The following is a 15740-nucleotide window of genomic DNA, read 5'->3' on the forward strand; positions in this document are numbered from 1 at the left end:
GAGTGCGAGTGCCCAGACAGTGCGTGTTCGCCGGCGAATGAGGTGATAGTAAGGCAAACATAACGGCAGACGAGCAGAATGCAATCCGCTGGCGATGAGGGTGCCAGCTGAATTCAGCAGCAGAAAAACTATTGGGAGTTCTGGTATGCTAGAAAGGAGCCCAGAGCGAAGCGCGGGGTGGGGACAGGGCAGACCAAGTTCTGAGCAGCAGGTGTGCTTGATGGTGAGCGTTGACGTACCAGTTCGTGGTTGTGAGGTGAGTGTTTCACGTTTGAATCACGAATCAGTTTTGCAACCTGCAACAAATCGTGAATCAGCCAGTCTGTGAGTCTTTCAACCGTGTCAAAATAAGTCACTTCAAAAGGGTTCAGTTTCGGCTTGCTTCCGAAAGACTTCTCTTTCTCATCATCACTCGTGACTTCTTCGACAGATCCTATCCGCACGGCGTGGCCGATACACACGATGCTCAAGTTTGCATCAACAGCCACGTCAGGGCTGCGGGGTGCAGTCAGCGCTTCTTGCAGCGCTTCAAGGCTCTCTAGTGTACGAGCACCGATAGCTATCGCTTTGAGTCGGACCGGCCACCGACGATTCAAATCGACGCTCGAAGTGGTGCCCGCTTCTTCGTCAGCACCTCGAGAGGTTCCCACGCCCATCCTCTTCCTCACAGCTTCCAAATGGACGTCCTCTTTACCCGCTGCCCAATTCTTCCAAGACTGGGTTCAGCACTTTTCCTCCGAGGGCTACTCCTCCCTCCTTCTCGATCTTGACCCTGACACTCCGCTCTCCAATGTCAAAGACTCAGCTCAACTCATGCAGCTCTTCGAAAAGGATGCCATCGAAACACTACGTCAGGCGGGGCAAACGCCACCGTTCCCACCCATCATGATCTCTCGGGGCCCGGCTTGCCTTATTGCGCAGACGTATGTCTCTTCTCGTCCGCTCACTGCGTTACAGCTGATCGATCCACCGATCAATAACGATTATCTCATAAAGGACTTCCCAGAAATGCTTCCTGGAAAGCTGAATGAGTTTGATTTCGAAGTCACTTTCCCGGCGAGAGTTGTATGGAGTCAAGCTGAGTTGGCAAGGCAACAGGAAAAGAGTGTGCCGTGGTACGATGTGCATCGCATAGAGCACGAGAGGGAGGAGGAAGCCGACGAGAGTCTGGACAGGTATACATTTGCACAGGAGAAGGAGGGTGCAGAGATGACGCAGCATTGGTTGGAAGGCGAAGTTGGTGTGTGAGTATCGGATCGCACTTGTTCGAGAAAATGCAGGATTGCTGACGCCGAAAACATGCATGGTCTTCAACAGATAGTCTTGAAGGTGCATCTGAGTCAATCGAGCCTTATGACGAAGTTGGTGATGTCAACTCGTCTTCTTTGACCGAAACAAAGACGACAGATTCCGAGCTTGAGCTACCCGAATGGTACACCTCCGGAACCTACATGCTGCAGCCTGGCTCGCGCAAGTATCCGCTCACACTTGACGAAAAAGATCTCGCCGAGAAGTTTATTCGTGGTTCAGGTCCTGGTGGTCAAGCGATCAACAAGCTCTCAACCAATGTCCAACTCACCCACTTGCCAACGGGAACCAAGGTAACATGTCAAGAGACTCGATCGCGCGATCGTAATCGAGAACTAGCTCGACGCAGGATGAGTCTGACACTGGAGAAGCTTGTTCGAGGCGACAGAGGTGGGAGTCGCATTGACCGAAAAATCGAAAAGGAGCGAAAGAAGAAAATGAACAAGAAGAAGAAGCAGAAGCGCAGACTGAGGGACAAGGAGCAGCTCGCGGAGGGCGAGGCAGTGGAGACCTTGACTAAATAGCAGGCTCAGCAAGCCGATGTGTGGCGCAATTTATCGCAATCCTTTCATTCCGCCCAGACTACGGGGTTGTGCTGACATCAGTAATGATAGAAAGATGGTATTTGTGATTGATACGCTGGGTAGAACATCTATGGACAAGGGAGAGAAAAGCTTTCGTGCAAGGAAAGCATCAAATCTTTCCAGTCTTGACATCCTGCACGAAGTCGGTCATGACCTCTGCCAATTTCTGTGTCTGCTCGACTGTCACGGCATTGTACAAGCTGGTTCGGATACCACCTACTGACCTATGACCTTTCACCTGGACAATCTGGTGCTCGGCACATCTCTTGACAAACGCCTCTTCCAGCGCTTCATCCGGCTTGTTCTCGCCTGCTCTCGAGATACGGAAAGTAACGTTCATTCGGCTCCTCGCCGAAGGTTGTCGTACGGTTGGCAGGTAAACGCCGTCGCTGTTGTCGATCAATCCGTAGATGAGCGAAGCTTTCTTTTCCGAACGTTCAGTCGCACCAGCTACACCGCCCTTGTTTCGCAAAAGGTCATCGAACACGAGTCCGGAAGCGTAGATGGCAAACATGGGCGGAGTGTTGTACAGCGAACCGTTATCGAGCATGTTCTTGTACACCAAGGTGGTGGGGATACGAGGACCACCGTTGGGAACACCTTGGTCCGGATCGACAATCAGGTCTTTACGTACAATAGCGATCGTGGTTCCCGATGGTCCGACGTTCTTCTGAGCTCCAAAGAAGACGATGGCGTGGGCAGCGACGTCAATGGGACGGGAGAGGATGTTGCTAGAGCAGTCGGCGACAAGAGGCACCCGCTTGCGGTATTCTTCTGGCAGCTGATCAATAGGGAAACCAGGGTTGGGGAACTCGACGCCGTCGACAGTCTCGTTGTCGCAGTAATACAGCATAGCAGGCTTGCTCTCGACTGGGCTCAACTTCCATTCACTGATAGGAGGGATCGAGCCGAATTTGCCGTTGCCACCTTCGACCTTGCGAGCATCGACAGCGACGTTTGTGGTCGCGCCCAGACGAGCAGCTTCCTTTACTGCTTTCGCAGTCCACGAGCCAGTCACCGCATAGTCGCAAGGAGGACCCTTGTTGCCATTCGACTTGAAGTAGTCTGGGTTCTTGACCGCGTGCGCAGCCAGCAAGTTGAGCGCAGTAGCCGAGAACTGTTCCGTACCGCCACCTTGGAGGAAAAGAACCGCGTGAGAGTCAGGAATTTCGAGCAGGGCCCGCAAGTCCGCTTCAGTCTTGTCCATGAGCTTTTGGAATGTCTTGGATCGATGCGAGAGCTCGATAAGACCCATACCAGTGCCCTCGAAGTCAAGAATACCCTGTGCCGCCTCGAGAAGGACCGAGGTGGGCAGAGAGCTGGGACCAGCACCAAGGTTGATGGTCTGGTCGCGCTGAGAAGTGTCTAGTGTGTTGGACATGATCGTATGTTCCGGTCAAGGAGGTATAGTGTGGAAGTGGCGAGAATAGATGCGCTAAGGCTTCTCAACACGGAAGCACTTGTTTGAGCTATGACGGTGCTTTGTGGCGTCGTGACTCGAGAGGGCAGCCAGCTGTGTTCACGTCACGATTCACGATTATTCGTGACTCTCGTTTGGAAGAATCATGAATTCATACGCAATAACTTAATCTAACCCGAATTTGAATTTTACCATGTCCGTGTTTCGTGCATGACACGATCGGATCTCGGGCTACTCGTGACTGAGTATTCACCGTCGAACGCCAAAGCCAAGGTGCCAGCTCCGCTAACAGATTGGTCCTCGAACTGCATCACACACCGCTCCATACGTTGTGCTTGTGTCTCGACACAAGCACTGGACGAATTGCGCGCCATGAACGGCGAGTATGACTACGAAGATGGAGCACAGCATCAAGACGGTGCACGAGAAAGCGCCGTAGCCGGGGCTTCGAACACGAATCAGATCAGCACTTCGTTCTTTCCCCCTCCTCCTCAAGTCTATAAGAAATTCACGAAGCGCAACCTAAGATACCTCGAGATTCTCAACTCGCACAAACTGGCAGACGACGAACCATCATGGGATCTTCTGAGTGTGACTCAACGGCTCGAGCGGCAAAACGCCATCCTGCGGCAACCCGGCTCATCATCCAAGATAGATGCTGAGCAACTGCAAGACGAAGAGGCTGACATGGCTGCGATACAAGATCAGGATTGCGATAAACCAATGACCGACCTGCCCGACTTTGACTTGAAGGCAGAACTTGAACCTCCAAACGTTGACTGGATCGAGGAAGACGGTGGTTATACAGTTTTTGGCCAGCTCTGGCCGATACCTGACGTGACGCCTACGCTGCAACAGCTCGGTATCCCTGTTTTGTATCCGCTCGAGGGAACGGATCGCAAAGAACTGCTGCTTACTCTGTTGAGAACGCTTCTACAGACATATCGAGAAATCACAGGCGATTTGCTGAAACCAGCTCAGCCATACGACGTTTGGGTGCCCGCCGTACCAGATCCGAACCTGACTCCCGAACAACAGCAACAACAGATGGCGACGAATCCAGGCTTTTGGACACAGACGACCGAAGCCAAGGACAGGTTGAAGCATATGCAGAACGTAGTGGTCAATATGCAGTTCCTGATCAACGAGCTGAGACCGGTACAGGCAAAGGAGACGCTAAAGTTGATCATGCAGATGCAGTTGGAGAGGAGAAAGCAGGAGATGCAGCTCATACAGGAGAGATGTGCCACCATGCGAGCTCGTGTAGAGGAGCTCAAGAAAATGCTGGGCAAGCAGAGCGACTGCTACGGCTCTTCTTGACCATCCAACTAAATATACCCGTTCCGACTCATCCCTCACCATACTCCCCCGAGCGATCCGATCAAAGATATGAGGCTGTTGCCGCTGTTTGTGCTGACAGTGCGTCGAGAGTCTCAGACCACTACGATTCACGATTCAAGATTCACGATTGCCTGTGTTGTCTAAAGAAGCACATGAGGCAAGAGGCTGGCATAGAAGCACTGAGAAGGAACTATGCGGTCTAACAATCTGGAGCGAAGCGAGTCACGAGCCGTGAGTGGCGCCCAGCGAAATTGCTGCATGCATCGGTGACGGCAAAGCGCAGCTCAAGATTAGAACGGGCCGAGATCCAGAGAGACACAGGGACCACGCTGCCTCACACAGAGGTTCTACAGTCACAGAGTCACAGTGTGAGTTGAGTTGTGAGTCACGAGTACTGGACGCCTCACTTGCGGAATCACGAATCACGAATCGTGGATATTGCAAACAAATTTCAGCTCAGGCGCGTAGCGATGGATAGGTTTGAGAAACAAAGCACGAGCCATCCCTGTCCTTAGTGCGGTAGGACTCACAACTGCGAGTCGCAAGTTTGCGTGGAGATGAAGCCAAGCCGCAACTCGTGACTAGCGAACCACAAACAGCACCGGTCACGGATGTGGATCATGGATGGCAGCGAACCCTTTTTCCGCCTTCCACGTTCGTTCGGCTCCACGCCCTTTAGAGATTCGCAATTCGAACGTCATCCATCCATTCAAGATTACGGAGTTGCATCGGCCGCACAGCCTTCCCTCTAGCTCATATCCGGCTTCTTCGGCCTCAAACCTACATCCACTTCGTTTCACACCGCCTTTTTCTCTGACTTACTCAATCTGCCTCGTCCTTCCCTCTCGCACTTCTTTTGGCATATACATATCGCTATCGTTCCAGTCTATCCGGCCATCTCTTGTCGTGATACGAGACTTCAGTTGACATTGTGTATTTGCTCGAAGCACCAGATAGCCGCCTACCATGCAAAGTCCGGCACCCACCGGAGCAGCAGGTGCAGCGCCTGCGATCGCTCTATCTCCCGTAGAGAGAACGGCATTTGCGCATCTCTTCAACCTTGCCGACCCCGAGCGCACGGGAATCGTAACCGGCGATGCTGCCGTCTCATTCTTTGCCAAGTCCAAGCTCCCACCGTCGGTTCTAGGCCAGATCTGGGCCATGGCTGACAGTGCCAACAACGGCTTTCTCACACCGCCTTCCTTCAGCATTGCTTTGCGTCTCATTGCACATGCCCAACGAGGGGAGACCATCACCGAAGCATCCATCAAACGACCCGGTCCGCCTCCTACCATGGAAGGTGTCAACCTCCCCCTCACTGCGCAGCTCACTGGATCGCAATCTGGAACTCTAGTACCCACCAACATGCCCGGTGTCATCGAGATCAAGCCTGAGGATCGCGCGCGCTACACTCGCATCTTTGCCAACTCCGGTCCCGTGGGCGGCCTTATCGATGGTGATCGCGCCAAGGAAATCTTTGTCAAGTCCAAGCTGCCCTTTGACAAGCTCGGTGCCATCTGGAACCTGGCTGATACCCAAGCTCGCGGATCTCTCGATCTCACCGATTTTATCATCGCCATGCACTTCATCCAGAACACCATGAACGGCACGCTCAACTCGATTCCGGCTGCTCTTCCACCTGGTCTGTACGAGCAAGCAAAGGGGCCCGCAGGCGCCGGCTCGCGTTTCATCCCCGGTTCCCCTCTTGCTGCTCAGAATACAGGTGGCTCCACGTCTGGCTTTGGCTCGTCTGGCATTCCTCGTCAAATGACCGGATCTTCTTTCCCCGCCCAGTCCGCATTCCAGTCGCCGCGCCATGCCGTCTCTGCTCCTGCTGCTGCGTGGGATGTCACTCCGGATGAGAAAGCTCGTGCAGACCAATTCTTCGATGGTCTCGATGTTTCCAGACAAGGCAGGCTCGACGGCGCTGCAGTGGTTCCCTTTTTCATGCAGAGCAAGCTCACCGAGTCGGTCCTTGCCCATGTCTGGGATCTGTCCGACGTCACCCAGAGCGGCACGCTCTCCAAGGATGAATTTGCGGTGGCCATGCACCTCATCAACAGCCAGCTGGCCGGAAAGCCACTACCGCAGCAGCTTCCCTCGAGCCTAGTGCCTCCTTCTATGCGCAACATGGATCTTCCCACAGCCGTCAACCCTCAGCAGACCGACACCCAGAAGGACCTCTTCTCTCTCATGGACGACGACCCGCCTGCACCCACCATCTCTGCATCCTCCGCTTTCATCACCCCCTCTCCGGCGGCCCCGGTCGTCGCTACACAGCAAAGCACGCCTTTCGCAGCCAGCAGCACAGCTCCGACTGAGCGCTCTGCGCCCGGACCTTTTGACGATGACTTCTTCGGCGGCGGCAATTCTTCAGCTTCGCCTTTGGCCGCACAGCCCGCGCAATCCGTTGCGACAGCTCTGTCGCCCGCTGCTACGGGCGGAAGCTTTGGCACCGCTACCGCATTCAGGCCTCCTGGCTTCGCATCTCCTGGTGGTCCTGCTTCGCCCTCGGCCTCCACATCGCGACTCGGAAGTGCATTCACGGTCGCTGCTCCAGCGACCTCGGCGGGCGCTGCTGTCGCTACTGCGTTCGGTAGTTCAGATGGCACGGATCAGAGCGTCGAATTTGGAAACAAGTCCAACCAGCTTAGAAGCACTGAGAAAGCTGTCTTGGACCTTCAGTCCAAGCGCAGCACCCTCGAGTCTTCTATTGCCAACGATGCCTCCACCATCGCTGACCTCGAGTCGCGCCTCGCCACGGTCCGAGCACAGCACGAGACAGAGACCAAGCTTGTTAAAGATCTCGAAGAGCGACAGCAAAAGCAGAGCGTCGAGCTCAAGGAGCTGCGCGAGAATGTCATCCGCGACGAAAGCGAGCTCAGCGCTCTGAAAGCTGAGAAGGATGAGCTGGAGCAGGCGCTCATGCGTGACCGTGAAGATGTCCGCGACATGAAGAAGCGCATGAACGATGTACAGGCCGAGACCAAGTCGCTCAAGGAGCAGCTCGAGAAGCTACGCAAGGATGCTAGGCAGCAAAAGGGTCTTGTTGCCATCAGCAAGAAGCAGCTCGCCACGGCCGAAGCCGAACAGGACAAGGTGGCTGACGAGATCGAAGCGGTGCAACGAGGCGACTTGGGCGCCGAAGAGGCTGAACACCACGACGTCACTTCTGCTGGTGCAGCTGGTGCAGATGCTGCCACCCCTGCCACGCGCAGTGCGGCCGCCGAGCCAGTCACAAGTCCTGCTGCTAGTGTTCGGAGCTACAATCCCTTCGACCGCTTTGGAGCTGGCGCTGGTGCTAGCTCGTCGCAGCCGGAAACCTCTTCGGTGAGCACTTCGCTCCTCGCCGGCGCTGGTGCGGGCGCTGCCCTTGGCGGCATTGCTGCCGCCGCTGCTCACCACGAAGATGACTCACACACGTCAAACCAATCGACAGAAGCTCGAGGAGATGCATCTGCACAGCCGCTTTCTCTTGAAGCAGATCCCTTTGGAGTCCAGCAGGCTGAGGTGCAGCCGCATGTAGGCGGTTCGAGTCTTGGATTCGATGACGCTTTTGCTGTTCCAGGCGAGCCTAGTGGTGCCACCACCTCTGCTGCTCCAGAGCACGCCCAGGTCGAATCGACCGGCTTTGATGATAATTTTGGCAATGACTTTGTTGCAAGCACCCCCGCTGTTCCTGGCTTCACTGCTAGTGAGTCGGCCACGGCTGCCACCGCAGCGGATGTCGAAGCTACCACAGACAACCACCACGCTTCGGGACTGGCTGCAGCTGGTGGACTTGGTGCAGGAGCCAGCGTGCTTGGCGCGGCTGCCATCCATGCGGGTGAACCTCTGCACAAGTATGAGGCCGCCCAGGAGCTCGAGTCTATTTCGGACACCGCCGGTCCATTTGCTGGAGACTTGGGTACAGCAGACAGGAACCATCCTGATCAGCCCGATGCAGACGAGGACGAGGACAGTTCGGACGATGACGATGAAGGCCCGGAGGAGGTTGGCGGTTTTAAGGCAAGAGGCTACGACACCCCCGTCGAAGTCGCTGCTGATCGATTCCCTGAGGTGGACGCCTCGGGCGAAAGGCTCTCATCATCGACTGTTGCACCGCCTACAAGAGCGGAACACCAGCATACTGTGCCTGGCGGTCTGGAAGACGTGACTACTGCCACCGTCTCTGCAGAATCGGCTCCAGTCGACCCAACGTCGATCGGAGACATCGGAGGGCGCACTGCATCAACGACATCGATTGCGCCTGTGAGCCGCCAAGGCACCATCTCTGATGACATCAACGAGTCTTTGACGACGTCAGAGCTAACGCGAAGCAAGGATGCCGAGAGCAGCCCCCATGGTGCTGGAACTGCTGCAGCAGGTGCCATCGGCATTGCCGCTCTTGCTGCAGGAACGGGAGCTTTGACTCTCGGCGAACGGGGTCAGGGCGACACGACACCCAGTGCCACCACGCCTGCGGACGACAATGTGCCCCTAAGCCAGCTAGTTGGCTTGCATGGCGCAAAGTTGGCTCCTCCCACTGCGGCTGCTGATTCAACTACTCCAGCTGAGCCTGCTGCAAGCCCTACTCTGTCGCCTAAGACTCGCCGTGCGCCTCCGCCCGCTCCTGTCCGTAGCGCTACGAATCTTTCAACTTCTTCGGGTGCTCCAGCCGCGGCGGCGGCGACAGTGCTTGCTGATGAGCCAACGCCCATTGCTGGGAGTGCTGCCCCTGTCACAGTCGGGGGAGATTCAAGCAAGTCCACCAACCCATTTGGCATGGATGAATTCAGCGCAGCACCCAGCCTGCCCGACGCTGGACAGCACAAGAACGACAATGGAAGCGGCAGCAACTTTGACGACTTTGATTCGGCGTTTGAGGATCTCGGACCATCAGAAGCCGTACCTTCATCCTCGGCAGCTGGTCCGGTTGGCATGACTGCAGCAAGCGATCCAGCTGGGTTCGACGATGCCTTTGACAACGATTTTGACTTTGTGCCGTCCTTCAGTGCTGTAGGTGCTAGTGCAATTCCTAGCGGCGACACTGCGAGTCGTGAGGTGCCTTCATCGGGCGGCGCGGGAGCTGGTAGCAACAATACCTTTGACGATTTTGATGCCGCTTTTGACAGCACGCCTGCGGTTACTCGTGACTCATCAGCCAACAACACTTCGACGACGGCTGACGCTAGCGTCATCCCGGCTGTTAGTGTAGGAGGCGGTCTTGGTGCGGTTGCTGGTTCTGGAAGTCACGCTGATCGCGGCATTGCATCCAACGCCACTTCCGGTTTCAGCTTTGAAGATACCTTTGACCCCGCTGGTGGCTCTTCGACTACCTCAGCTGGCGCGGCACCTTCGACGCTCAACGCTCCCATCGCTGCATCGACATCGACCGCTGCAGCTAGTACCACTTTGCCATCCTCGGTCTCGTCACCCATTGCACCGCCTGGCACCTACGCACCTCCACCAGGACCGCCTCCCGGCTTCAATGCGCCACCTGCTCTTCCGTCGCGCTCAAGCACGCGCCACACCACAGGCGGCGGGGGAGGCGCAATTGCGGAAGCAGAAGACTACACCGGAGCTCTTCCAGACGATGCAGCTCAAGTCAAGCAACTGTGCGGTATGGGTTTCACCAGAGAAAAGGTGATTCAGGCTTTGGAAAAGTCAAACTACCGAACCGAGAAGGCGCTCGAACGTCTACTTGCTTCGGCTTAGCGAGCATCAGTAAATGTATATAGGTTTTGTGAATGGCAAAATGGTTAGGCATACAATGCGGAAGCGGCCGGTCGACCAAACAGAGCTGACCATGACCGAGGCTCTTTGAGCAGCAGTTGTGGTGTTGTGGTAGTTGAAAGGAGGGAAACAACGAGGGTGGCAAGATTGTGTGCGTCTGGACGCGTGTCTCCTTCAGCAGCAAAGTAGAGGAGAGCGCCAAACGAGTCTTTGACGCTTGAATGCGAGATGTGGTGAAGCAGCTTTCTGGTGAGTAGCGATCCCGGGATATGCGGTACGTCGATGTGCGTCTTGGTCGGTATTTGCAGCGACTGGATCGAGGGAGGATTGAACTGAGGGAACGAGGTTTGTAGGCTTGCGAGGATGCGTGTTGAAGGTGTCGAGTTGGCAGGCAAGAGGCTGAGGATGGGCGTGCAGAATTCGTCGTCTGTCCTGGCAGCCGCATCGATCGATGTAAGCCAGAGCACTTCTTTGAAGTGCGACGTGGTAATCCAGTCGATCAGAGCGCAAATGTAGCTCGAGTTGAGCGATTTGTAAACGGGAGAACGCTGTTGGATCACTGTTACGGATCCGTTGCAGAACACTTTTAGGAACCAAGCAAGATAATACGGTTAGTGCCAATGCGAAGGACTGATTCGAGCGGAATTAGTCCTTACCTTCCAATGACGTCGTAATGTCGTAAGCATCTTCGGTCTCAGACGGTCCCACAAAGGGAAAGCAGAAGCTCGGGTCGATGCGACCCACTTTGACCAGGGAGAGCGAAGCGTCGTGGAGTAGCAAGTCGACCGCTAGTTGAGGAACCGAGCCGATGGAAACGGCAGGTATGATGAGCGTTGTGCCGTCCAGTTTGCAGGAAGAGGTGGGCGTGTAGAACGGTGATTTCGTCATGCTTGCCTACGGATGTATTGAAGGTGGATGGAAAAGAGAAGGGGGAAAGAGAGGACGCAGAAAGTGTAACTTGTGCGGTGCTCGACATCTTTGAAAGGGTCTTCGCGTTTGTGTGGAGGCGCTCACGGCTTGTCCGTCCAGGAGGGAAATTCTCAAGGTGTTAAGTTCAACCTTGATTGTTTCGCGCAGCTTAAAAGGGCTTGCGTGGTTCGTGGTTTACGGTCACGGGTTGGTCGTGGGATGCGTAACAGGTGAGGGGCCTGGACGGAAAGAGCGCCGGAGCTCGATCACTCCACATCAGGCTGTGAATTCCACCGCGCAGCAGCCACGCATTGTCCATCTTTCAGAACACACCATTCGACCTTCTCGCAGCTCATTTCCCTCTCCTCGTCTTGACACATCACCCTTTCACACGCGGCGTATACAGCGTCAGACTTTACCCTTGGCATACCATGTCAGCAGCCATGGCTCACGCTTTCCCCGGTAGCTCCACCTCGAGCTCCGGCTTTGACTTTTCCAACTATTCGCGCAACACCTTCCTCTCGAATCAAGGACTCGGTGGGTTCACTGCCACCTCCACGGGTACTACTATCGTCGGCTGTATCTTTAAAGATGGTGTAGTCCTCGGTGCCGATACACGAGCTACCGAAGGACCTATCGTGGCCGACAAGAACTGCGAAAAGATCCACTACATCTCGGACAACATTCGATGCTGCGGTGCAGGCACTGCAGCAGATACCGAGTTCGTCACGCAACTCATCTCATCCAACATGCAGCTGCACGAGCTGAACACGGGGCGTCAACCACGTGTGGTTACAGCGATGACCATGTTGAAGCAGCGCTTGTTCCAGTACCAGGGTCACATCGGTGCTGCGCTTGTGTTGGGCGGATACGACGCTACGGGTCCACATCTGTTCACGGTCGCCCCGCACGGGTCGACGGACAAACTGCCATATGTCACGATGGGTAGTGGATCGCTCGCTGCGATGGCAGTGTTTGAAAGCGGCTGGGTCAAGGATATGGAGCGTGCAGATGCCATCGGCCTGGTAGCAGCCGCCATCAGCAGTGGTATCTTTAACGATCTCGGAAGTGGTAGCAACGTCGACGTCTGCGTCATCGAAAAGGGAAAGACCGAGTACCTTAGGAATTACGAAACCCCCAACGAAAGGGTAAGCAAGGAACAGAGGTATCAGTTCCCGCGTGGAACGACCGCTTTCACCAAACAGCAGATTTACGATATGATCAGAAAAGAGGACGTCCTCGAGATTGGAAACAAAGCAGCTGTACCTGTCCCCGCCGCTGCGCCGGGAGAAGAGCGTATGGACACGTCCTAGAAGATACCTGAATCACTTGTTTCTTCAACATGCTCTGCCTGCAGCGTCAATCGTACACCCTCGCAGCACCATACTGGACGCGTTGAGCTGGCGTGTGGCTATCACATCGTGAGACTTTGAGCAGTTGCTGCTCCTGCGACATCGCAACACGGTCCTTGTCCGGTGAACCACGCTGAACTGAATCTGCTCACGCGCACTATCGAGACGCACTCACGCATCGCCGAACTTTGAAAAGTTGCATTCGTGATTGTTTTTTTGATTTACCGTCTGGTTCGGTATGCAAGTCTAAAGATCATCTACAACCACGCTCCACTCGTGTTCGACCTTACCGAGCTGGATATCAGTGATCCTCTCGAGCATAGCCTTGGCGATCGGTCCGATACCGTCGCCGGCGGGGATATGAATATCCTTGCCCTTGTAACCGACCCTGTCGACAGGGCTGACAACCGCAGCTGTGCCTGCGCCAAACATCTCGACGAGCGCGCCTGATTTCTCCGCCTCGATGACTTCGTGGATACTGATTTCGCGCTCATTCACCTCGAGGTCTTTCGGCAGCGATTCGAGCGCGTACTTGCCGTTGACGTGATCCTTGGCAATATGCAGGATGGAATCTCTTGTGACACCGGGAAGGATCATACCGTTCAGGGGAGGCGTGACGAGTTCGATGCCCTTGCCGTCCTTCTTTTTGAGCGCGACGAAGAGGTTCATGGTTCCCACTTCGGTCAACAGATGCTGGTCGCCAAACAACCAGAGGTTCTGTTGGTATCCTCGTTCCGCCGCTTCGAGTTGCGGCAGAATTCCAGGTGCGTAGTTGCCTCCGAGCTTGTACTGTCCCGTTCCACCGGGCCATGCACGCACCTTGTTCGGGTCCGCCTCGAGCGCAACAGGCTTGAATCCGGTCTTGTAGTACGGCCCCACAGGTGAGCAGATGACAAACAGAAGCGCATCTTTGGTAGGGTGCACTCCCAACGCTGCTTCCGTACCGATCAGCGCAGGTCGGATGTACAGCGAATGGCCCGGTTCCGACGGAATCCAGCTTTTATCCAACGCCACTAGCTTCTTGATCAACGTGATAAGCTGTTCGCCTTCAAATGTGGGCAGAGCGATGCGTGCAGCCGAGGTGTTCATGCGTTTCATGTTCATGTCAGGTCGGAAGAGTCGGACTTTGCCATTGACATCCTTGTACGCCTTCATGCCTTCGAAGAGCGACGGTGCGTAGTGGAAGATGACCGCACTGGGGTCGAGCTGCAGCGGAGCATAGGGGTGGATTTTGGGTGCATCCCAACCAGTAGCGCTGTTCCAGGGTACGGAAAGCATGTGGTCCGAGAAATTGGCGCCAAAAACGAGCGATTGAGAAGGCGGTGGAACACGGGGAGCGTTGGACTTGGTTACAACCAAAGCCGAAGCGTCGAGATGCTTGAGGCCTGTTGGCTCGCCCGTCATGGGATCATGTGAGACGGTGGTCGACTGGAATCGAAACGATGAGCCAGCAGCATTGCGGCGCAGCAACGACGTTGCTGGCACAGCGCGTGCGCGAAGAGCCGTTTTTGCAAAGTTGAGCATTGCAGCGCGGTCTACCAGTCTCCAGTGTAGAAAGGATGGTGAAGAGATAAGAGGTGACGTGGGTCAAGGAAGGAAGGAATGACAATCTTCGGACTTGATGTGGCTGACTCGTGACTTGGTTAACAACGAGTTGTGAGTCACGAGTGGCACACAGACCGAAAGTCGTGCGTGACTATCCGTCAACTCACTCGTGCTTCTCTCTGCCTCGGTGCTGTGCTGTAGGCACGAGGGTTAAGCTGATGATGGCACGACTCACAACTCACGGACTCTTGACTCGTGACTCGTGACTGTCTCATGACTCGGTCGGTTCGCTGCGACGGCTATTTGCCATCGATTTTTCGGATATTTGCTCAGGCAATCCACTTTCTTCCGGCCGAGTCGAAGAAACGCGTTGGCGTTAGGACAGCGACACTTGACATCCATCGCAATCCACGGTCCACTCCTTTGCCCTCTTTCATCAACATCGTCAACAACACTGCTTGCTGATCCGGCTCTGGTTACGTTCGAGATCAAGACGTCGCTACTACCATCCGAGCCTATCACTACAAGGTGTCGCACCCACAAAGCTTCATCAACGTTCGTCAGCCGGATCACAGCACTTTCTCCCTTTTCCGTCAGACTCGACTCAGCACAGGCCGTTGCTGTTGCCTGCTTCCTGCTTGCAGTAGCAGCTACGAAAAACAGCGGATACATTCGTCATTCTGCGTCAAGACAAGAAGAATACGACCTAAAAATCACCACGTCACCGCGGCTAGACCAGCCAAGGAAACGAGCACTAGGGTTCCCAGCTAAAACAGCATCCTTCGTACGACCGCATCGCCCTGCTACACGACGTCGGCATACCTTGTCCTCTTCTCGGGTCCCTACCCATTCGCACCATCCTCTCTGGACCGCACTTTTGTCGCCTTGTCATCATGTCGTCCCTTCACTTCTGTGCGGAATGCAACAACCTGCTCTATCCCGAAGTGGATCGAACCAACCACGTCCTTCTATACGCATGTCGCAACTGCAACTACCAGCAAGAATCGCGCGAATCGTTGGTGTACCGCAACGATCTCATGTCGGTGACGAAAGAACAACCGGGTATCGTGGATAACCTGATGAAGGATCCGACGTTGCGTCGAACGCACGATTTGAACTGTCCCAATTGCGGGCACAGCGAGGCGGTGCTGTTTCAGGATCAAAGCAAGCGCATTATGAACAGAATGATCCTGTTCTACGTGTGCTGTAGGTGCAATCATCTGTTCAGGGATCCTGCGCAGCCCGCGCCGAGAGAGGGCCCCGGCCAGGTGTGGAACGATAGGAAGAAAAAGTAAAGCAGACCGCCAGTACAGCTTACACACAAGCCCATTGCTCAGAGAAACACACACACACAACATCCATGCCCCTTTCCAATACTCCAGCTCGCACAGCTGCAAAACTTGCTCACCAACACATTCACGATTTCTGTAAAAATATCAACCACACTCGCTCTCTTTCGACGTCCACGAACCCTTCTGTACTTGTACCGTTACAACATCTCACGAAACATCCATTTGACTGCACAGCATCCACACGTTGCTAGATCAGAGACCAGTGTTTATACCC

At 55.0% G+C, this 15740-nt stretch overlaps 9 protein-coding genes across 9 annotated transcripts; 5 read left to right on the plus strand and 4 right to left on the minus strand.

Moving 5' to 3' along the window:
* Positions 1–462: 462 nt before the first annotated feature.
* On the plus strand, positions 463–1832 carry UMAG_10354 (uncharacterized protein; the record flags this gene model as incomplete). The annotated part of the gene is made up of 2 exons (XM_011393619.1): positions 463–1240; positions 1318–1832. 2 exons carry the CDS (start codon positions 463–465, stop codon positions 1830–1832), a joined length of 1293 nt encoding a protein of 430 aa, XP_011391921.1.
* A 169-nt stretch (positions 1833–2001) lies between these two features.
* UMAG_05531 (O-phospho-L-serine:2-oxoglutarate transaminase) lies at positions 2002–3273 on the minus strand (the record flags this gene model as incomplete). The annotated part of the gene is made up of 1 exon (XM_011393545.1): positions 2002–3273. One exon carries the CDS (start codon positions 3271–3273, stop codon positions 2002–2004), a length of 1272 nt encoding a protein of 423 aa, XP_011391847.1.
* A 411-nt stretch (positions 3274–3684) lies between these two features.
* Positions 3685–4632, plus strand: UMAG_12306 (uncharacterized protein; the record flags this gene model as incomplete). Its single annotated transcript, XM_011393665.1, has 1 exon — positions 3685–4632. The coding sequence occupies one exon, from the start codon at positions 3685–3687 to the stop codon at positions 4630–4632; it is 948 nt and encodes a 315-aa protein (XP_011391967.1).
* A 987-nt stretch (positions 4633–5619) lies between these two features.
* UMAG_05533 (uncharacterized protein) lies at positions 5620–10350 on the plus strand (the record flags this gene model as incomplete). The annotated part of the gene is made up of 1 exon (XM_011393546.1): positions 5620–10350. One exon carries the CDS (start codon positions 5620–5622, stop codon positions 10348–10350), a length of 4731 nt encoding a protein of 1576 aa, XP_011391848.1.
* A 44-nt stretch (positions 10351–10394) lies between these two features.
* UMAG_10355 (uncharacterized protein) lies at positions 10395–11256 on the minus strand (the record flags this gene model as incomplete). The annotated part of the gene is made up of 2 exons (XM_011393620.1): positions 10395–10951; positions 11025–11256. 2 exons carry the CDS (start codon positions 11254–11256, stop codon positions 10395–10397), a joined length of 789 nt encoding a protein of 262 aa, XP_011391922.1.
* A 452-nt stretch (positions 11257–11708) lies between these two features.
* UMAG_10356 (putative proteasome core particle subunit beta 2) lies at positions 11709–12590 on the plus strand (the record flags this gene model as incomplete). The annotated part of the gene is made up of 1 exon (XM_011393621.1): positions 11709–12590. One exon carries the CDS (start codon positions 11709–11711, stop codon positions 12588–12590), a length of 882 nt encoding a protein of 293 aa, XP_011391923.1.
* A 285-nt stretch (positions 12591–12875) lies between these two features.
* Positions 12876–14153, minus strand: UMAG_10357 (putative branched-chain-amino-acid transaminase; the record flags this gene model as incomplete). The annotated part of the gene is made up of 1 exon (XM_011393622.1): positions 12876–14153. One exon carries the CDS (start codon positions 14151–14153, stop codon positions 12876–12878), a length of 1278 nt encoding a protein of 425 aa, XP_011391924.1.
* A 252-nt stretch (positions 14154–14405) lies between these two features.
* Positions 14406–14846, minus strand: UMAG_10358 (uncharacterized protein; the record flags this gene model as incomplete). The annotated part of the gene is made up of 1 exon (XM_011393623.1): positions 14406–14846. One exon carries the CDS (start codon positions 14844–14846, stop codon positions 14406–14408), a length of 441 nt encoding a protein of 146 aa, XP_011391925.1.
* Positions 14847–15067: 221 nt separating this feature from the next.
* On the plus strand, positions 15068–15469 carry UMAG_10359 (putative DNA-directed RNA polymerase II polypeptide; the record flags this gene model as incomplete). The annotated part of the gene is made up of 1 exon (XM_011393624.1): positions 15068–15469. The coding sequence occupies one exon, from the start codon at positions 15068–15070 to the stop codon at positions 15467–15469; it is 402 nt and encodes a 133-aa protein (XP_011391926.1).
* Between the last annotated feature and the right edge of the window lie 271 nt (positions 15470–15740).

Source organism: Mycosarcoma maydis, chromosome 18 (genome assembly GCF_000328475.2).
Source record: "Mycosarcoma maydis chromosome 18, whole genome shotgun sequence".
NCBI lineage: Eukaryota > Fungi > Basidiomycota > Ustilaginomycetes > Ustilaginales > Mycosarcoma > Mycosarcoma maydis.